This window comes from Bubalus bubalis, chromosome 8 (genome assembly GCF_019923935.1).
Source record: "Bubalus bubalis isolate 160015118507 breed Murrah chromosome 8, NDDB_SH_1, whole genome shotgun sequence".
NCBI classification, from domain to species: Eukaryota; Metazoa; Chordata; class Mammalia; order Artiodactyla; family Bovidae; genus Bubalus; species Bubalus bubalis.
Window position 1 is genome coordinate 44458790 of NC_059164.1, and position 18465 is coordinate 44477254.

At 34.7% G+C, this 18465-nt stretch overlaps 1 protein-coding gene across 1 annotated transcript in view; it reads right to left on the reverse strand.

The window, feature by feature from the left end:
- The window catches only part of RELN (reelin), a 553128-nt gene that overhangs the window by 271630 nt on the left and 263033 nt on the right, over nucleotides 1–18465 (reverse strand). Inside the window, exon 7 of the mRNA XM_006053468.4 lies at nucleotides 5541–5637. Within this exon, the coding sequence (XP_006053530.3) occupies nucleotides 5541–5637 (97 nt within the window). The remainder of the gene's footprint in view (nucleotides 1–5540; nucleotides 5638–18465) is intronic.

An 18465-nucleotide genomic window follows, 5' to 3' on the forward strand; every position in this document is an offset into this window, starting at 1 on the left:
CAAAATTAAAACATATGAGAAGAGTAGGAATATTCTGAAAGGTAAATAAAATTACAACAGGTAAAAGATACAGAATTTTTTTGGAGGATGATAAGAATGTTCTAAAACTGATGTGGTGATGGCTGTATAATTTTGTGATTAAGGTGAAAACCTTGAATTGTATACTTTAAATGAATGAATTGTAGAGTATGAGGATTATTTTTCAATAAAACTGTTATCCCTCTCCCAAATAATCAAATTATAGGGGTAGAAATACTCTTCCAACACATTGCTATTATTTTCCTTTAGTTTCATGAAAAAGCATGCCTAAATAACTTTCCCCTTTCTGGAAAAGGAATGGTACCTTATTTAATTTTAAATAAATTAAAATTTAAAAAAAAATTAATTTTTTTCCATTCATTCATTCTATGGAGCAGTTACTTTGACCCATACCAGCTCAAGTAAGGTGAGAAATAAGGTTCTCATTTTCTTTCTTTTTTCTTTTGGTTCTTATTTTCAGTGACTCTTGTTGGGTTTCTGATCCCATGAGCTAAGGTATGGGATGCATCCTATGACTGAACCCAATAAAATAGGAAGTGGATAACTATGTTTTAAACATGGCAGAAGGAGTAGTCTTCTTAATGTCATAATAATACTCTTGGACTTTGCAGCCCTCATACGATGGAGTCCACCATGGCAGAAGGGTTAAGAGATAGCCAGTTCATGAATCACTGTGGGAACTGGTGGACAAACAGTGAATAAGCTTCTTGAAGTGCCAAAATTCAGCTGAAATGTGAATATCAAAAGATCAAACTGTGCTTTCCATTTCTACAACACAATTTGGAAAGCGGTGTTGGAGTGTATGTTTTAATTATGTGGCTTTAACATTCATGAAGAAACAGAAAAAGTAACAAAGGGGAGGGCAAGAGAGACCTTTTTATAAGTTGTCTAGATATCAGTATGGCTATCAGCTCCTAATTTGTGTTTACCATTGCAAGAATCACTGGTGTCAGGGTATCAGATGAAATTATCTATTTAAATCTTTCATTATCACAGATTATTTAAGAAAAAACTGGCCCACCATGTCCAGAACTCTGTTTCCTATTCCCTTCCTCTCACCAGAGTCATTAGAGAAAAATGCACTAATAGAAATTTCTTTAGATAACAAAATACTAGCTCCTTTTCAAGATTTCTTTAAAGGAGGTTAGCAGACATTTGGTCCTGTCCAAAATGTCCAAAAGACATTTGGTCCTCTACAAAAAGTCCATAATATTTGGTCGTGTCCTAAACCATTTAACATAAACCAAACAAGCTCATGGACGTTTGGATAGACCAAATCTCAAAGACTTTTTGGTATCTACCAAATGTTTCAGAGAACAAATGTCTCATGGATGCCTTGGACAGAACCAAATGCCCTACAAGGTTAAAAGAAATCTGTTTTTTCCCTCCCCCATAACTTTTAGAGTATCTATTTACCCTCAGGGATTTCCACTTGGAAAATTTGATCTTAAAGTCCAGAGAGGCACATGGAAATTTTTAAAATTTTTCACAAAAATTGAATGAATGCTCTTTTCCTCCTCTGATTTTATGTAACTGAGTAATTCCCAGATGAGTTATGAAATACTCTTGAATGTAAGTTCTTTGAAACAATGGTATGGCATTATATAAGCTAAAAGCACCATGGTTATTGCTATTGCTAGTGCATTAAATATATGAGAGAGTCTTTGATACTTATCCTGAGGGTGTAATAAAGGATGCTTGCGTCACCTGGATGATCAAGTTTCACAGTTGTGACCTCTGCTAGCAAACAGTAAATCACTTGGAATAGTGCCAAATTTCAAATTACATGTGCTAACTGAGGGTGACCTTAGACTTTGATTAGTCATTGATTCCATTATTTGTTTTCTTCACCAGGGAAGCTAAGGACTATTGGAATGATTGACTCTCATTCCTTTACCTTGACCTAATTTAGTTTATTAGTAAAATTGTCAGCTACAAGAAAGGATAGGAAAGATGAAGAGGGGAAAAAAAAACCCAACAAAGCACTGCCTATAAAATCTGTTCACCTATATTTACATTTGGGTATTATAAATTATTTATTATTCTTGAGTTCAAATACATAATTTCAGTCTGCAAAGTTATTACATCAGCCATTCTGAAAACTAAAGAACCTCTTAAAGAGATTTTGATGATTTTGCAGCCATGAAATTAAAAGACACTTACTCCTTGGAAGGAAAATTAAGACCAACCTGGATAGCATATTGAAAAGCAGAGACATTACTTTGCCAACAAAGGTCCGTCTAGTCAAGGCTATAGTTTTTCCAGTGGTCACGTATGGATGTGAGAGTTGGACTGTGAAGAAAGCTGAGCACCAAAGAATTGATGCTTTTGAACTAGGGTGTTGGAGAAGACTCTTGAGAGTCCCTTGGACTGCAAGGAGATCCAACCAGTCCATTCTAAAGGAGATCAGTCCTGGGTGTTCTTTGGAGGGAATGATGCTAAAGCTGAAACTCCAGTACTTTGACCACCTCATGCGAAGAGTTGACTCATTGGAAAAGACTCTGATGCTGGGAGGGACTGGGGGAAGGAGGAGAAGGGGACAACAGAGGATGAGATGGCTGGATGGCATCACCGTCTCGATGGACGTGAGTCTGAATGAACTCTGGGAGTGGGTGACAGACAGGGAGGCCTGGTGTGCTGCGATTCATGGGGTCGCAAAGAGTCGGACACGACTGAGCGACTGAACTGAACTGAACTGATGAATATCAGAGAGAGGACTTTTTCACTACCAAATCTCACTGTTCTTAAATTATCAAATAAACTCCAAATTATAGAAAATTAGTGTGTTCACCAAATGAATCTGAAGAATTCACTGTAGGCTGAATCTGTTCATTCTACACTTCTTCCCTATAAATTTGTACTGAATTTAATCCTGTTTTAGCCCAAACTCCTCATTGTAACTAAAACACATTTCCAAATATGAGAGAAAAATTGAGTAAATAATTTATTTTTTAAAAAATGGAGAGTAACATAACTAATTTTATTTTAAGCTCTGAGAGAGCACATTTTCTCTTAGAGGAATGGGTAAATGAATTCCTCATTACCTTCAATTCAGACTAGCAAAATGAATCAAGTTAGTGCCCTCCCTGAAACATGGAGACTTCACTGAGGTAATGAAACACGTGAGGCTTGCGCAGCAGAGCAGCAGTGGGAACACAAATGCACAGTATGCCCATGTGGTAGCAGATACCTCCTCTCTCAGGCTTTGTCTTTTATTGAAATGAAATGGCCATTTGACTAAATTCGCAAAATGGAAATGCTCTTTTAGGCATTTAAAAAAATAAGGCCTTCCAAAGTTCTTTGCCTTGATCTATGGTTCCTTGTTTCACAGTTTCAGTAAGAACTGGATTTATGAAAAATTTTAAAGTATACATATCTACTTTTAAAAGTGATATTTGGGGGCTGATAACTTTCATCAGTTCTCATGCACAACAGTTTTTACTGGATTCAGTTTTGAAGTGAAAATATTTGAATTTTAGTGGATAATAGCCTGTTAACTGACAACTGAATTCGTCACTTTTCTTTTGATTGATCTTTTTTCTGTAAACACAATTTAGATACAATATATATTTTTGCTCCTGGGATACTAATCCAGTATAAAAATAACTGGAAACTGGAAGTTCCTAGTGTATAAAATGTAGATGTCATTCTTATCTTTGTTAATGAATCTTCATTTTGTTCCCTTTAAGTCTACAACACAACTCATATTAGGGAAATACTTATGATGTAAACATAAATCTGTGTATGTTTTTTCATTTCTTGGGTGAAGATAATTATTTTGAATATTTTCCTTCTTGGTTGAAAAGCTAATCTTATATTAATTATATAACACAATTCAAAACTAGCCCACTGAGCATATAAACTCTAATAGTTAATATACTGGAATATAATGAAATTATCGGACTTAAATATACATAGAATCAAATAAACTAGATACTTCAGTTTCTATGCTACATAAATATGAATTTTGGCATTATATTCTTAGATATGTTTATTTCTCATTAATTAGAAAGAAAAAAGAATTGGCCAAGCATTTCCTGAAATATTACTGAGTGGGGAGGACATTCTACAATGGTCATTTATTCTAAGCTCAATTAACTATGACAAAAATTTAATTTTGTTTTAAGGTTTATAGATAATTAATTCAGTCATAGTATATTATTTAAGATGTACTAGCAAATCTATTTTTTTCAAGAAGACTTTCACTACAGAGTCACATTTATTTTGCAGGAATATTATAACACCTTGTAAGATTTGAATTATGAGTACCTATTATTTTAATTTGCATCCAATTAATTCTGTTTGTGTTCTAATTTCAACTAAAAACTCTTCAATTTATCAACGTTCTGAAGCTCGTATGTTTAATAAATTAAATTTGTCTATTGCCATGAAAGGGGTATTCAAGCAGCATAAAATAAGAACCATGTTATAAAAATTAATTGACTTTCACAATTTGACAACTAAATCTTCCTTTAATTACCTAGCTAGATTTTTTTCCTCCTTTTTAAGGTGGAAGGCAGTCTTTGGCCACTTTTACAATTAATTAATTTGAAACATAATGTATGATGGAGGGGTGAAAAATACAACTTGTTACTAAAAGCTGCATGATAAGGAAGATGTGGGAGAAAAAAGGAGAGGCATTGAAACTCAAGTTGAAAGGCAAAGCATAAGAGATGTGGCAGAAAGAACATTAGGTACAAAGAAACTGAGCTTGAAGTGTAAGACAACAATTAGCTTTTTCAAGAAAAAGAATACATCCTTTTTCAAGAATGTGAAATGAATGTGGTCTTGGTGCCAGAAAGAAGTACCACGTGACAACAAAAGGCTCATTAGTCATATTTGATGGCTAATGATTTAATTGCTTTCAATTTTAGAATGCTCATGTTGCATTTTACACATAAGCCAAGGACTTATTTTTGGCAAACAAAGTCTAATCATCTAAATTAAAATAACCTACTATCAAACAATTTGGCATAAACCAAACTTTTTTAAGAACTGGTTTATTTAGTCTGTTCTTTCATTTTAAATATTTCATTAAAGTTTCTAGGTGATTAGGAAACAAAGTGTAAAAATAATGTGATAAAATTGTTCATCTAACATTTTTCAATTACAAGGAGATAAGAAGTATAAAAGTAAAGCTTTATACAAGGACTTATAAAGTAACAAATTATGTAGATATTATATATACAATACCTGTCTCTTGTATATATCATATGTCATGCATGTCATACCCATATTTTTAAAAAGCCATATATATGACGTGCCATGTTTAATGAGATCCATTGATGCTGCCAATTTTTTTTTTACTAAATTCTTTATTTTTTTACATTTGAAAATAAACTAAAATCACTCCTCCTAATTTTGAGATATTTGCAATAGGACTCATAAGTAATACTGCACATTTTCATCTGAATTGGAATTGAGTAGGAAAACCTTTGTTGCAAAAAAACTCAGTAAAGACAATGTATTTGGAATAATGTACATAAATAGCATATACTTACCAATTCTCTTGGACCATATGGCTCACAGAAGGTGACAGCATTGCCATGCATAATTGCACCACACTGTTCTCCAGTCTCACAGTTGTTACATTCCACCCTATGGGAACACAGAACACAACCTCAATCTGCGAACTAAGTAGCACAGAGTGGTTTATCACTCAAAAGATGTAATAGATATTGTTATTCAGTTGAAATCAACATTTCCAGGTAGGTAATGGTATTTTGTATTGTGACAAGTTAAGGAAGCATGAAAACAGAAAGACTTGAAGTTCAATCCTAGTTCTTTCAGTTACTGGCACTGGAGGTTACTTTAACTTCCCAAAGTTTCAGTTTTCTCATCTGTAAAATGAAGATAATAATACTGAACTAAATATCACATAGTTATCATGAGGATTAAATGAGAGAATGTATATAAAACAGAGTACAGAACTAATCTTATAGTAGGCACTTAATAGTGGCAGTTAGTAGTATTATCAATTATTACATAACAATGTTCAATACAAGTATTTTGCTAATATTAAAGATAAGCAAAGTTATATACACTTATATAATGAACTAAAACCATATATCTCTGAAATCCAAAGGTGTTTTACAAATTTAAACCTTTTTCTTTTGAATTATGATTAACATCAATGTTTAAAATAACTGTCCTAAAATAGATGTGCAAGTCTACAAAATATACCATGCAAAAAATAATGGAATCAGATTGTATTTAATCCACATAATAATATTAAATAAATACAAATTCTAATCCAAGCAAATTTTGGATACTGAGTTAATGTTAAACTTGCAAATAATTTACTTAGTTGCTTTCCTTATTATTATGAAGTGGCTAATAAAATCTTAGAACAGAATATCAAAATTAAATATATTCATGTCTTCAGTATAAATTGACAATACAAATATTGTGGATTTGACTTTGCATATTTACAGTAACATTTATAATGCTCTGGGATTATGATATTTCAACCTACATTCATTACATGTAGCAAGACTGAACTGTGTTTTCTTAGTCTGAACCTCAAAGTGCATGAGAGCTGTATTTCATGCAGAAAGGACATTTTCAAAGACTTTCACATTCTAGGTGCCAAACATTGTGGACAGGACACTAAGTATGCCCTTCGTTTTTGAAGATTGTTGTATCAGACCCTTTCAGTTGTTTGCTAATCTCAGAGAAAAGAAGGAGCAGGAAGTCCTATTCAAATAGGAAGAAGACAAAGGTATGAAAAGATATCACAAAGCTCATAAAGCCAAGAGGCAGAAGCACAATAAGTAAAAACTTGGCAAATAAATAGACATATTTCCTATATGTGTATTGCATGGAAAAAATATTCTCATCTTTTGAGCTATATTCCCACACAAATAAGATCAACAATGTCAAGAAGCTTTGATTTTTTTAAGAATAAACAGAGAACAACTTCTGACATGGAATTGTGGAGAAACAGTAGTATCTCATATCTTAGTAGATTGAAATCTTTGCTTGATTACTGTAAAGAAAGATTCTAATAAAATGTCCTTTATGTTACAAGAGACAGTAGTAGCTTCATGGTGCAACGAATATGTCTCTTGTTCACCATTTTATGCTTGGCATGATGTGAAAAGTGAAAGTCGCTCAGTCGTGTCCACTTTCTTTGGGACCCCATGGACTGTATAGTCCATGGAATTCTCCAGGCCAGAATACTGAAGTGGGTAGTCTTTCCCTTCTCCAGGGGATCTTCCCAACCCAAGGATCGAACCCATGTCCTCCACATTGCAGGCAGATTCTTTAGCAGTTGAGTCACAAGGAAAACACATGAATCCTGGAGTGGGTAGCCCATTCCATCTCCAGCAGATGTTCCTAACCCAGGAATTGAACCCAGGTCTCCTACATCGCAGGCGGATTCTTTAGCAACTTAGCTATCAGGGAAGCCCTAAGGCTTGAGGTCTAAAGCACTTCAAATAGAGCCTGGCACACTTCAAACAGAGCAAGCATGATACAAATGTTAGCATAAGCTTTAACTATTTTTGATATGGATTTCCAACATTTTCATCCAAAACAAGTATGTTAGGTTTTTTTTCCCCCACAGAGAATCTGTTACATGAACTTTTTACTACTGTTTTTCTACTCTTAAAACTATACATTAATTTTTCCCAAGGAGTGTGATTTTGAAGTACAGAGAAGTAGCATCAAAATCATAGTGGGCTTCTTAGTGATAGATGAGGATTATTTGTCCTCCAAGGCATTGTGAAATGACTCAGAAGAAAAATAAGCTTTGTCAGAGAGAAATTAAAAGATTGTTCAACCCTCACATGGACTATCTGACATTTTCCTCCAGTAATTCTAAACTAAAATCATCACTGTTGGTGTGAAGTCCGAGGCCTGATATTTGAATTCTCAAAGCAATCATTCTATCTATAAATATTGATCAGCAGTTCCCAAATCAACTGTATATCGGGAAAATAATATCTGTATAAACACATGTATTTCAAATCCCCATCACCCACAGTTTATGTTAAATAGGATTCAGGTGTAGCCTAGATATCTGTATATTGTTTAAAGATGATTCTAGCATAGGTGCCTATAGCCTGGCACTAGGGAACCAGTGAATAGTAGATGTTTGATGTGTTTGGAGAACCACTTCTATTTTGTGGAATAACAGGAGTTAAAAAACCAATAAACAGTATCGTGCATCGAACCTGGACTGGCAACTCATTTTGATATTTGGCAAATCTAATACAGTTATGTTAAGTTTAAAAATAAAATAAAATTTAAAAAAAAATAAAATAAAATAAAATAAACAAAAAACAACAACAACAACAAAAAAAAAGAAAAAAAAAAAAAAAAAAAAAAAAAAAAAAACCAATAAACACACAAAAAAGGCAATCAGTTACAGCATTCTCCCCACTTGGCTCAACAACCCCTCTGGACCTTTTTCTTCCTTGATGTGCTTTATAGATCCAGAAACTTAAAATTAACAAAGGCATTGGTACCCAGTTGAATCTTAAAGATCTTGAAATACCAGCTATTACTCACTGAATTGTTGCTACCTGGAGGCACAATGGCTTCACCAAGGACTAATGAAACAAATCTGTTAGTTTCCCATCAAGGTCTTTTAAATGCCCTTTGCTTGAATTTCTCACAGTATGACTGGGTTTGTCAACATAACTTTTTGTAATTTATTTTGAAAACACATCCTTCTGGGTAGTCAAATCCAATCCACTCTTAGCTGCCAATGGTGTATTTACTCATTTATCATTCATTAATTCATTATTATAATTAACAAACTTGTGCTAGGAACCTATAGGCACTGTGATGAGCTTTAGTGGTACAAACACCAAGAAAAGTGCTATTTATTTCTAACATCTTAACCTGTAGTTTCCCAACTGAATTTGTTGAAGAAAATGATGGGTTCTGTAAAGTAAGGTAACATATTCTTCAGAGATTGATGGAAAGAGGAAGTTTTAAATAATTTCAGTTAAACAGATTTTTGTTTTTCAATTTAAAAAGGAATGTGACCTCCCAAGCTAAGGATTAGAAATGAATTGCTTCTCTGCTTAAAAGTAATAGTGAATATTTCTCTAATCTAAGAATCTACTCCCCCTGCCTTCTTTTTCTCAATATGAAAAACAGAACATAAGAATCTGACAAATACCAAGTACATCATATGAATTGCCCACCTCAAAATATACTCTCATGAACAGTATGATTAAAAGACATTTTAAGGGAAATGCTTGCTATCCCCAAAGACCATGCAAAGCCTGAATTTATTGAGCTCTCTCTGAATCTATTTATCACATGCTTAGGTACCACATGAATCTTATCTATTACTAGAGTTCACAGATCATTAGGCGTTCAAGTTGGAGGGCATCTGAAGTATCACCGAGTTTCATTACCCCCTCATTTTACAAATTATAAAATGAGACTAGAGGCCAGTTTTCCTGACTCCTTGTCCAATATCCTTCCCACTCCACTCTAATGCAGCCAGGAAAAGAAAAGAACTCCAATTCTACAAAAATCATGTGCATTTCAAAAATGTTTTTCATCATTTTTGCTATCAGAGTTCATCTGGAAAACCTAGCATCTTTTCTTAAAAGTTGTTTTTTTCATTTATAGGATAGGGGTTTTGCTTTGCTAATACAAATGTACAAAAATAAAAGAAATGTCATGGACTTCATAGAAAATGTTCAGAATGAATTTACTGGACTAAAGTACATAAGCAAATTCAATATTCCTTTGGTCATGTACATCCTTAGATAATTCATCCCTATTTTATATACACATTATCATACTATCATTTTTTTCCACCAACAAAACCATAAAGGAATCAGTAAGGATGAAGACAGGTACTTGTTGACCAACACATGTGGGTTAAACTGTAAACATAAAAGAAAAAGAATGCTTTGAGCCAAGATTTGGTTTTCACTCTAACAAGCTCCTTGGCAGTTTGAAACTTGTTATTTTGGTGTCAATACTCCATTTTTTTTTTTTAATTATTTAGGTGGCTGTTTTTGTTTAGAAATTATATTCAGTGTGCATTTGTGCTGTAGAGAGCACACTTCTGAAGGTATAATTATGTTTTTAATCCTGATTTTAAAATTATTAGGCTAGAAAACGTGCCAAAGTCCCTGTTCAGGAGGCACAGAGGAAGCTGAAGTGAAATGTCCCCGGAATCCCTGTGGTCCCCATGTCCTACAGAGACTCACACAGGTCTTTGAGGACACCGGAAAGAGGAGGAGGATTAATGAGAAACTTGGGCTCCATCGAACAGTCAGAGATTTATGAATGGTTGGTGGTGACATCATCCTGATAACAATAAATAAATAACCGAAATACTATTTTCTCAAGAGCAGTCTAATTACATGGCTCATTCTTCTTTTTAGATCAGAGTGCAATCACTCAGCCTTTAGTCAGTCACTCTGCTGAAACAAGTTAATCATCTGGAAACTCAGTGACAATCAGTTATCAAATTCTCATTTGGGATACATGCTGTTTGTCCCCAAGACTGGGGACACTGTATTATCTCTCTGTAATTTATTGCCTCTAAAGGAGGTGATGTCTGGTATTCTATGAGTCAATTGTCTATTCACCAGCATTTCTGAACAGAGATATTAAAATACTTTTAATATTTGATCTGATTATAAAATGTACTTTAAAAGTGGAAAGAGAAAAGAGAAATCTCTTATAATTTCCTGACCCAAAGATAACAAGTCTCTTTCCCCAGGTACAGCTCACACTGCATGTGTTGATAATCTAATGTGTGAGTTTGAAAGGCAAGGCTAGATCAGGGACTGGTGAATCTATCAAAGTAAACAGGACCCTGTCAGCCATCTGGGAGCTGGACAGTCAGCTGACTTCATTTGGAGACACTGGAGCTCCTTGTACTTTCCACTGAAACCTCAACAAGCAACCAACTATACTCCAAAAAAAAAAAAACAAAAACAAAAAACCAAACACAACCAAAAAAACCTCAATAAGCAGAACACTCAACTTTTGACCATATTTTATAGCAAAGAGATGATGTTTTATAGTAAAAAGGCATGACTATTTACTTGTGAAAGACCACAGTTAAAAAAAAGAAAAACCCTCAAAGAATTCTCTTCTCTTTGTAAATATGGAATATTTTTAGAAAAACAGGAAGGAAAGTCCACTCTATAAGACTGAGAATAATATCACCTTCAACAATGTCATGACTTTTTTTTCTAAGGAACTAACACATGCTCTAAATATGAAAATGACAAATTCCATTTATAGTTCATTCTTTCTCATTACTTCTCACTGAGGAAGGTAAGAGAACTCTTCCTATTCATCAGAGGGTTTAAAAATTTAATTTCTCCTTTGTTAACAGTTATAATGACAAATATTATTTGAATTAAAAATATCCCTTCTAATACCCTACTACTGAATGCAATATTCTGACCTCCTACTATGGTGAATTCTACTACATGCTGCTTGAGGAAATATTTTCTCATTTGTTTCAAATGTACTTGACATTTAATTCCATTCAGTGAGTTCTTATTTCTGTCATAAAAAACAGAGATTAAAGAAGGAAATAATAAACTTCCAGATTTGCACCTAATTTTAATAGTAGGACACCTCCTGGTTAACCTTTCTATTGTTGATGAAGTTTTCCCCAGAGCAATTACATCAGTGTAAGTGGAAGGAGGGGGAGGAAGCAAGAGAAAGAAGGTTAGAGGAGAGTTTTATAATAAGGGAAAAAAGTTACTAACAAAGGAGAAGAGAGAGGGAGAGAAAGTAGAAAAAGGGGAGGTCAAGAAGATGAAGAGAAAAAGTAGAAAAGGATGCACAGAACATCAGAGTATCAGGGGACTTCCCTGGTAGTCCAGTGGCCAGGACTCCTTGAATGCAACGCAGAGGGCCTGGGTTTGATCCCTGGTCTGGGAACTAGATCCCACATGCTGCAACAAAAATCCTACATGCTGCAAAAGAAAATTAAAGATCCTGCCTGCCACAACTAAGATCCAATGCAGTCAAATAAATAATAAGTACACTTTTTAAAAAGATCAGAATATTGGACCATTAAACCTTAAAACTAAATTATAATTCCACAATCCAAACTACAGTGATATATTAGAGGTTTTGGCAAAGGTAAGTCATCAGATAAAATATTATTTTGCAGACATTTATTACCCATTCACAGTCTCCCTTTGTCACCAGCTCCTGAAAACTTATAAGGTATTTGTTTCATGTCAAATAGGTAAGATGGCATATTAGGTGATATGATTCCAAGTGGTGATCATTACAACAACAACCAAAGGCCCCTTGGAAATCCTTCAGCAGTGATGCACAGACCTTGATGCCCATGGTGAGTGCTTCCTTCACCCATCAGGTCTTACAGGCTTACCACCCACAGGCCAGTTGTACATTGAACAACGTACCCCAACAACGTCATTGCCCCCCCCGCCAGTGACACTGGTCATCAGATTTACTTTGTTCTGATTACCTGGAAACTACATTTACATTGTAGTTTTCACACCTGTCTACTAAATGGAGTCCCCTCTGCTCTTGTTTTCTATGGGGGCTCCAAGATACTAAGGAACTCTGAAGTAGTTTTACTGCTCGCTTGACTTCTTTTATCTTACATGGATTAAACTACTGATCACTGAATAAATAAAGAATCAGCTAGAATAACTCACCCCCATACTAAAATTTCAGTCGTTTTAGGGTCTTTGTTTAGATAATTATTTTTCTCAAAGAAAATAAACTTTAATACGCCAAATCACCAATCTTTTTGCTCCATTTCTGGGTAACTGCTCCAATAAATTAGGATTTTGAAGAGACTATCAGATGCAGCAGAGTCTGTGATCTCAATTTCTCTAGTTCTGTAGTGTGATCTTTTTACCTATAAAAATGGAAATGTTCTAGTCTTTTCTTGATTCAGCAACTCTATGCAGTGCCAGCCACAGTTTTAGCTTCCTTAGCTGTAAACTGTGGGGCTTTCTGTATGATAAGCCAACTGACAGCAGTCTCCATGTGCCACAGGATCTGAGACAACTTCATTTGTGTCTCTCTTCTTGATGTCTCATATCCCTGTTGGTATCACAACTTACTCATCTAAGATGCTTCTTCTGATGAGTGACTCTTGTTCTTCCCTGATCTCTGCTGAATAGAACATCTTTGCTATTGTTACTGTGCTGGAGGGGAAACATCTGTTGTCTTCAAGTTGCTATTTATCATCCTGTTTTCTAACAGTCTCCCATTTCCCACTAGAACATCAGAGCCTAGTGATATTATAGCTCTGGATTCCTTCTGTGATCTTCAGAAAACAAGCATTAAAGGGATAATCTGTAAGCCAAAACAAAGATTCTTCCTGACTTTCTAATTGCTTAGAAGGTAAAGACATCTCTTAAGAAAACTTAAATTATTTTTTAAAATTTACTCACTTTTAAGTTCTTTTAACTTTCTCTCTCCATCTCTCTGAACTCTTTTTAACTCAAGTTATGAATCATAAATGTCTCCTATTTCTTAACTTTTCTCATTTTTTAAAATTACTGTTGAAATTTTTTACTGAGGTAAATTTCCACACAGGGAAATACACGGATCTCAAGCTTGACAAAGGTACACATCTATGTAACCCATGCTCTCATAATACTATATATAATATATTAATCACCCTAGAAATTTCCTCATGCTCCTACCCAGTCAATTCCCCATCCCTGAAACAATCACTAATCTAATTTCTAGCACTTTTGATAATATCATCTATTCTAGATTTCATGTAAGTAGGATCATACAGTAAGAATTATTTTGGATCTGGCTTCTTTCGTTCAACATAATATTTTTGAAATTCAACCATGCTGTTTCAGCTATCAATAAGTTATTCCTTTTTATTTCCGAATAGCATGCCACTGTATGAATGTATCACTATTTATCCATTCTCCTGTTTATGGGTACCTGGGATGTTACTAGTTTTTTGCTATTAGGTGTAGTTCTTTTTAGTTAAAAAAAAATCAAGATTTCTCACCATTCATATGGAATACTGACCGTGTTTATATGATACTAAAATAATTAATTCATAAAAATAAACTATAAAAAAGGTAGTTGAGACACAAGTAGAACATGCTTAAGTGAAATGTTGAGATAGAGAGTATTTGTAGGTCTTTACTTTCCTTCTAAATTTAGTTATAAGAGGTTTTCCTTCCTATGTTTTTTCTTTTTCTTTTTGGCTATAGGGTTGTCTCTATTGGAACAAGACTCTACTGATCCATCTCCATCATGAGGAGTGTAATCACACTGAACACACTTGATAATGAAGAACTGTCAACAGTGCTGGTAAGTCAGTGTTGCCCTATCCACATTCTTTCTCTCAGTCTCTTGGGTTCAATGGTACATTTGATCTGATGTGGTTATTGTTGTGATCCAGAGGTCTACCTGCATGTGGCCCGGCATCAGGGCCAAGTTAAGGTGGAGAAGCCTCCCTCTCATCAAGCCTGAGGTGTCACTATATTCCCATGAAGGGGTTTTGCTGTTCTCTTCACTTGTAACTTTACTTCTCATTCTTTATTTGAACAAAGCAAACAGAAATGGCTGAGAGAATGGGAGATAAAAGGCCACTTCTCTGGCAGCGCCATAGGGAGACCCCCTTTGGGGGTCAAAGCACAGGAGGACTCTATACTCTGCACCTCAGGGAGGCAGAAAGACCACAGTGACATGACAGCACAGCCCAGGCCCAGGAGCAGCAGAAGTTGTCATGCCTTCAAGCAGGGATCAAATGGAGCAATCGTCATGAAGGAGTGAGTGATTAGGACAGGCGAGAAGGCTACCTGTGTGGACCAGTCACCAAAAACTAGATGAGACAGGGAGGATTCAGTGGATATCTGTAGGAACAGAGGACTGGGGAATAAGAGGTGTGTCCCCACCTACCCCTTGCCTTTGAACTAATAAGCTCTCTGATACTTAGCTACAACATCAGAAAAATGGGAGAAGGGAAGCTAAAGTTGACCAAAATTTAGTTTTCACTATTAGCAGAAGGGATACAATGAAAAGAAATTGAGTTAAAAAGAATAACGAAAGTTTTATTTCTCTGATACCCAATTTTGTGGACAGAATTCATAACTGTAACACTTGTGTAAGCCTAAATAATTTCTGGAAGGACTGACAGAAACTGGTAACAGTGGATTCCTCTAGAGGGAAGGAATATAGATCTAGTGTGGGAAGAAGGTTTATTTTTGTTATTTTTAATATTATTGAAGTTTTCACTAAGTACATTTATTAATTTTAAAATCAAATCTAATATTTAAGCTAAGCAGAGAGACAGATTCAATACTGAGTTGATGTAAAAAAGTTTCCTGGTTCTAGTCCAATCACTGTCATACACTTGGGATAATAACTTAGCTGGTATGTTCATTCATTATAATAGTAATATCATTTTATGCCCCTTGTTTTTTGTGTACAGTCATTTGTACAAGAGATAAGAAATTTAGATATCAAGAATAACATGAAATGAAGTGGGAAAAAAAGTTGATTTCACTAGATGAAGTCAATGGAAGCAAATAAAGTGTGAGTGACTAAATTTAAACTGATCTCTCTCCCCATCATTGCACAGATGGGACTGTAGTTTCTTAATTTTTCCTTTTGCTTGTCCTTAAAAATTTCAAGTCAAATAATGCACATGATGATTTTCAAACTCTATGGAAGAAACATGCTCATAAAAGCAGAGTGCTTTTCTATATTCTATATATATTCTTATATTGAGTGATATATTGAGCCTTGGGAATTTGCCCCAAAGCAGTACACCCTGAGCTTCTTTCTATCTGGTGGTGTGTGCCAAGGGCATAAAGTTATGGGTTGTCAGTAAGGATTCCCCTTCCTGGTTTTCACAAAGCTGCTCAGTGGCTTCTAATTGGGGTAAAGAAAATCAAAGACAATATCATAAGGGACAAAACTCGCATGTCAATATGTATACCAAGAAAACAGAGTTCGGGAGAGTGAAAATGCCTGGTAGTGGTGGTGGTTTAGTTGCCAAGTCGTGTCCGACTCTTTGCGATGCCATGGACTGTAGCCCTCCAGGGGCTCTGTCCGTGGGATTCTCCAGGCAAGAATACTGGAGTGGGCTGCCATTTCCTTCTCCAGGGGATCTTCCTGGATCTCCTGCAATGCAGTTGGATTCTTTACCAACTGAGCCACTAGGGAAGCCCGAAAACTGCCTATGTTGGTCGAAAGCAAGAGAGAGCTTTGTTATGTTATTGGAAATACTTCACTGGAATAGCTGATTGTATTGGTTTTTAACTTTAGGGAGCTTACGTCTACTTTAAGGGGGGGTTAAGATATTTAATACTCTTTGTTTCTCCCTTCTCTATAATTCTACTGTATTTTCATTAATATATATTATATAATATAGATATATTTAATTTGAAGTCTGTTTTTGATCTGAATACAGTAAGAGAAGACTTGGGGACTCATTTACATAAATTAACTGAAGAATATTTTAATAATAATGACTTGGGATCATATCTGAGCTCCTGGGAGGCAAGTAGACCAAAACGCAAGTATAGTATAGGAGGAAGAAAGAAAGGGAAGAAGGAGGGAGACAAAAAGGTAGAGTAGGAGACAGAGAATAGGAGAGGGAAAGAAGGAACTGATTCGTACTGAGCAGCAACAATACATTAGGAGATGTGCTAGACCTTTTCAGGTTCATCAAACTTTAAAATAATGGTGTTAGGAAAATACTCGGCTCACTTTTCCTGACAAGAAATGTGGCTCAGAGAGGTAAAGCAAGCTTTGTACTATTCTCAGATACCCAGCTGGCAAGTAGCTAGCTTGAAAGTCCACCCAGACAGACCTGATTTCAGAACCTCTGCCACTTATGTTCAACAAAGCCATCTCTCAAATGATGACAGCTTCCTATGTTATTATTACTATTATTATTACTTTTTAATCCTAAAGAGACTAGATGAAGGAGATTGTGGTCAATAAGGGATAAAGCAAAATTACTCTGAAGCATATTTGATAGAAGACAGGAGTGCATGGCTTTTTAAAGTTAATAAAAGGTTTTCTAAAACAGGAGGAAAAACCATAGGTTAAGTAAGTGGGACACAAAATCCATAACTTCGGTCAAGAAAGCATCTACCAGATCAGTCATGAAAATGGGTGAAGCAAAATCAATCACGTTTTATTGATTTCAAAAATAACAGAATTTGGACCACATAAAAGTCACATTTTGTATTTGTCAAGAAAACTCACTGAAGAAAATGAATTAGCTTGACACAAATGAACTCGCCTTGAAAGAAACAAATCATCTGATAACATCTATATAAATGGGATATAAAAAAGCCAAATGTGAGGAGAATGAGAGAATTTTTCTTCGATAGAAGTAGTGCTTAGAAAGTTTTTGGCTTTTCCTTAATAAAGATTTTCAACTTATTTTAAGAAATTTATATTTAGAACATGTTCAGAGGTAAGTAAAATCTTTTTGATAAATTATCTCTTTAATGGTGTAGAAATCATAAGACTTTATGTCTCTGTCTAGTCTGATTTTTTTGTGTACTTATACTCTCTAAATCTATATTTCTTTCTAGAAAAAGACAAGTTCCTGTTTGTATTTAAGCATCAACACTCTCTAAACCTATATGTCATCTTCAATTCTCAGGTTAAGGACTACTTTCTCCAAGAAACTCTCACTAGAGTCAGCCTTTCTTTTCTAGAACTGTAGTATGTTATTTATAACACTCAAGGATTTCTATTCTGAATCATAAGCTTTTTAAAAATGTGTTTTAAGTGTCTCCTCTACTGAACTATAAGCTACTCAAAAGAAGGTATCACATTCCTTTTTAATATACTATATAAATAAAATAATTATGGTTTGATATTTGTTGAACAGTGAAAATAAGGAAAAACAAATTAATATCATATGCAGACATTTGAGGATGAAGTGGTTATTCTCTTTCTAGTCTTGAATATTGCTTGGGTTTTGGTTACAACCTGATTACATTAGAGCTTCTAATTTATCTTGAACTCTTATTCATGTACACAAATCATTTAGTACCACAGAAAATAACATATTCAGATATTCTCTCAAATTATGTAGACTGACTATAGCTCTCAATGGATAGACTCATTTCTCCAAAGTCAGAAAAATACAACAAACTGCCAAAAAATTCATGCATCCATTTATAAGTTTCTAATGTATGTGTTTTGGTTAATTCTTTCTTTACCCTCCAAAATCTCATAGGGTTGTCTCTAAACAGCTTTGGAAGGAAAGACTGGAGTATAAATGAGGTAATCCAGTAACATATAAGTTATTTGGAAGTATGACTCAAAAAATCTGTCAGTTTCAGATAAGTCATTTCCCTTCTTTCCTTTAACATAAATGCAATTATTAGGCATAATAAAGCACAATGTTTTCTATGTAAATAACTTGTACTACTGAAAAAAACTGACCAAACCCATGGCTTTGAGGGGTACCTAGATTCAGTTCTTAAAGAAGTC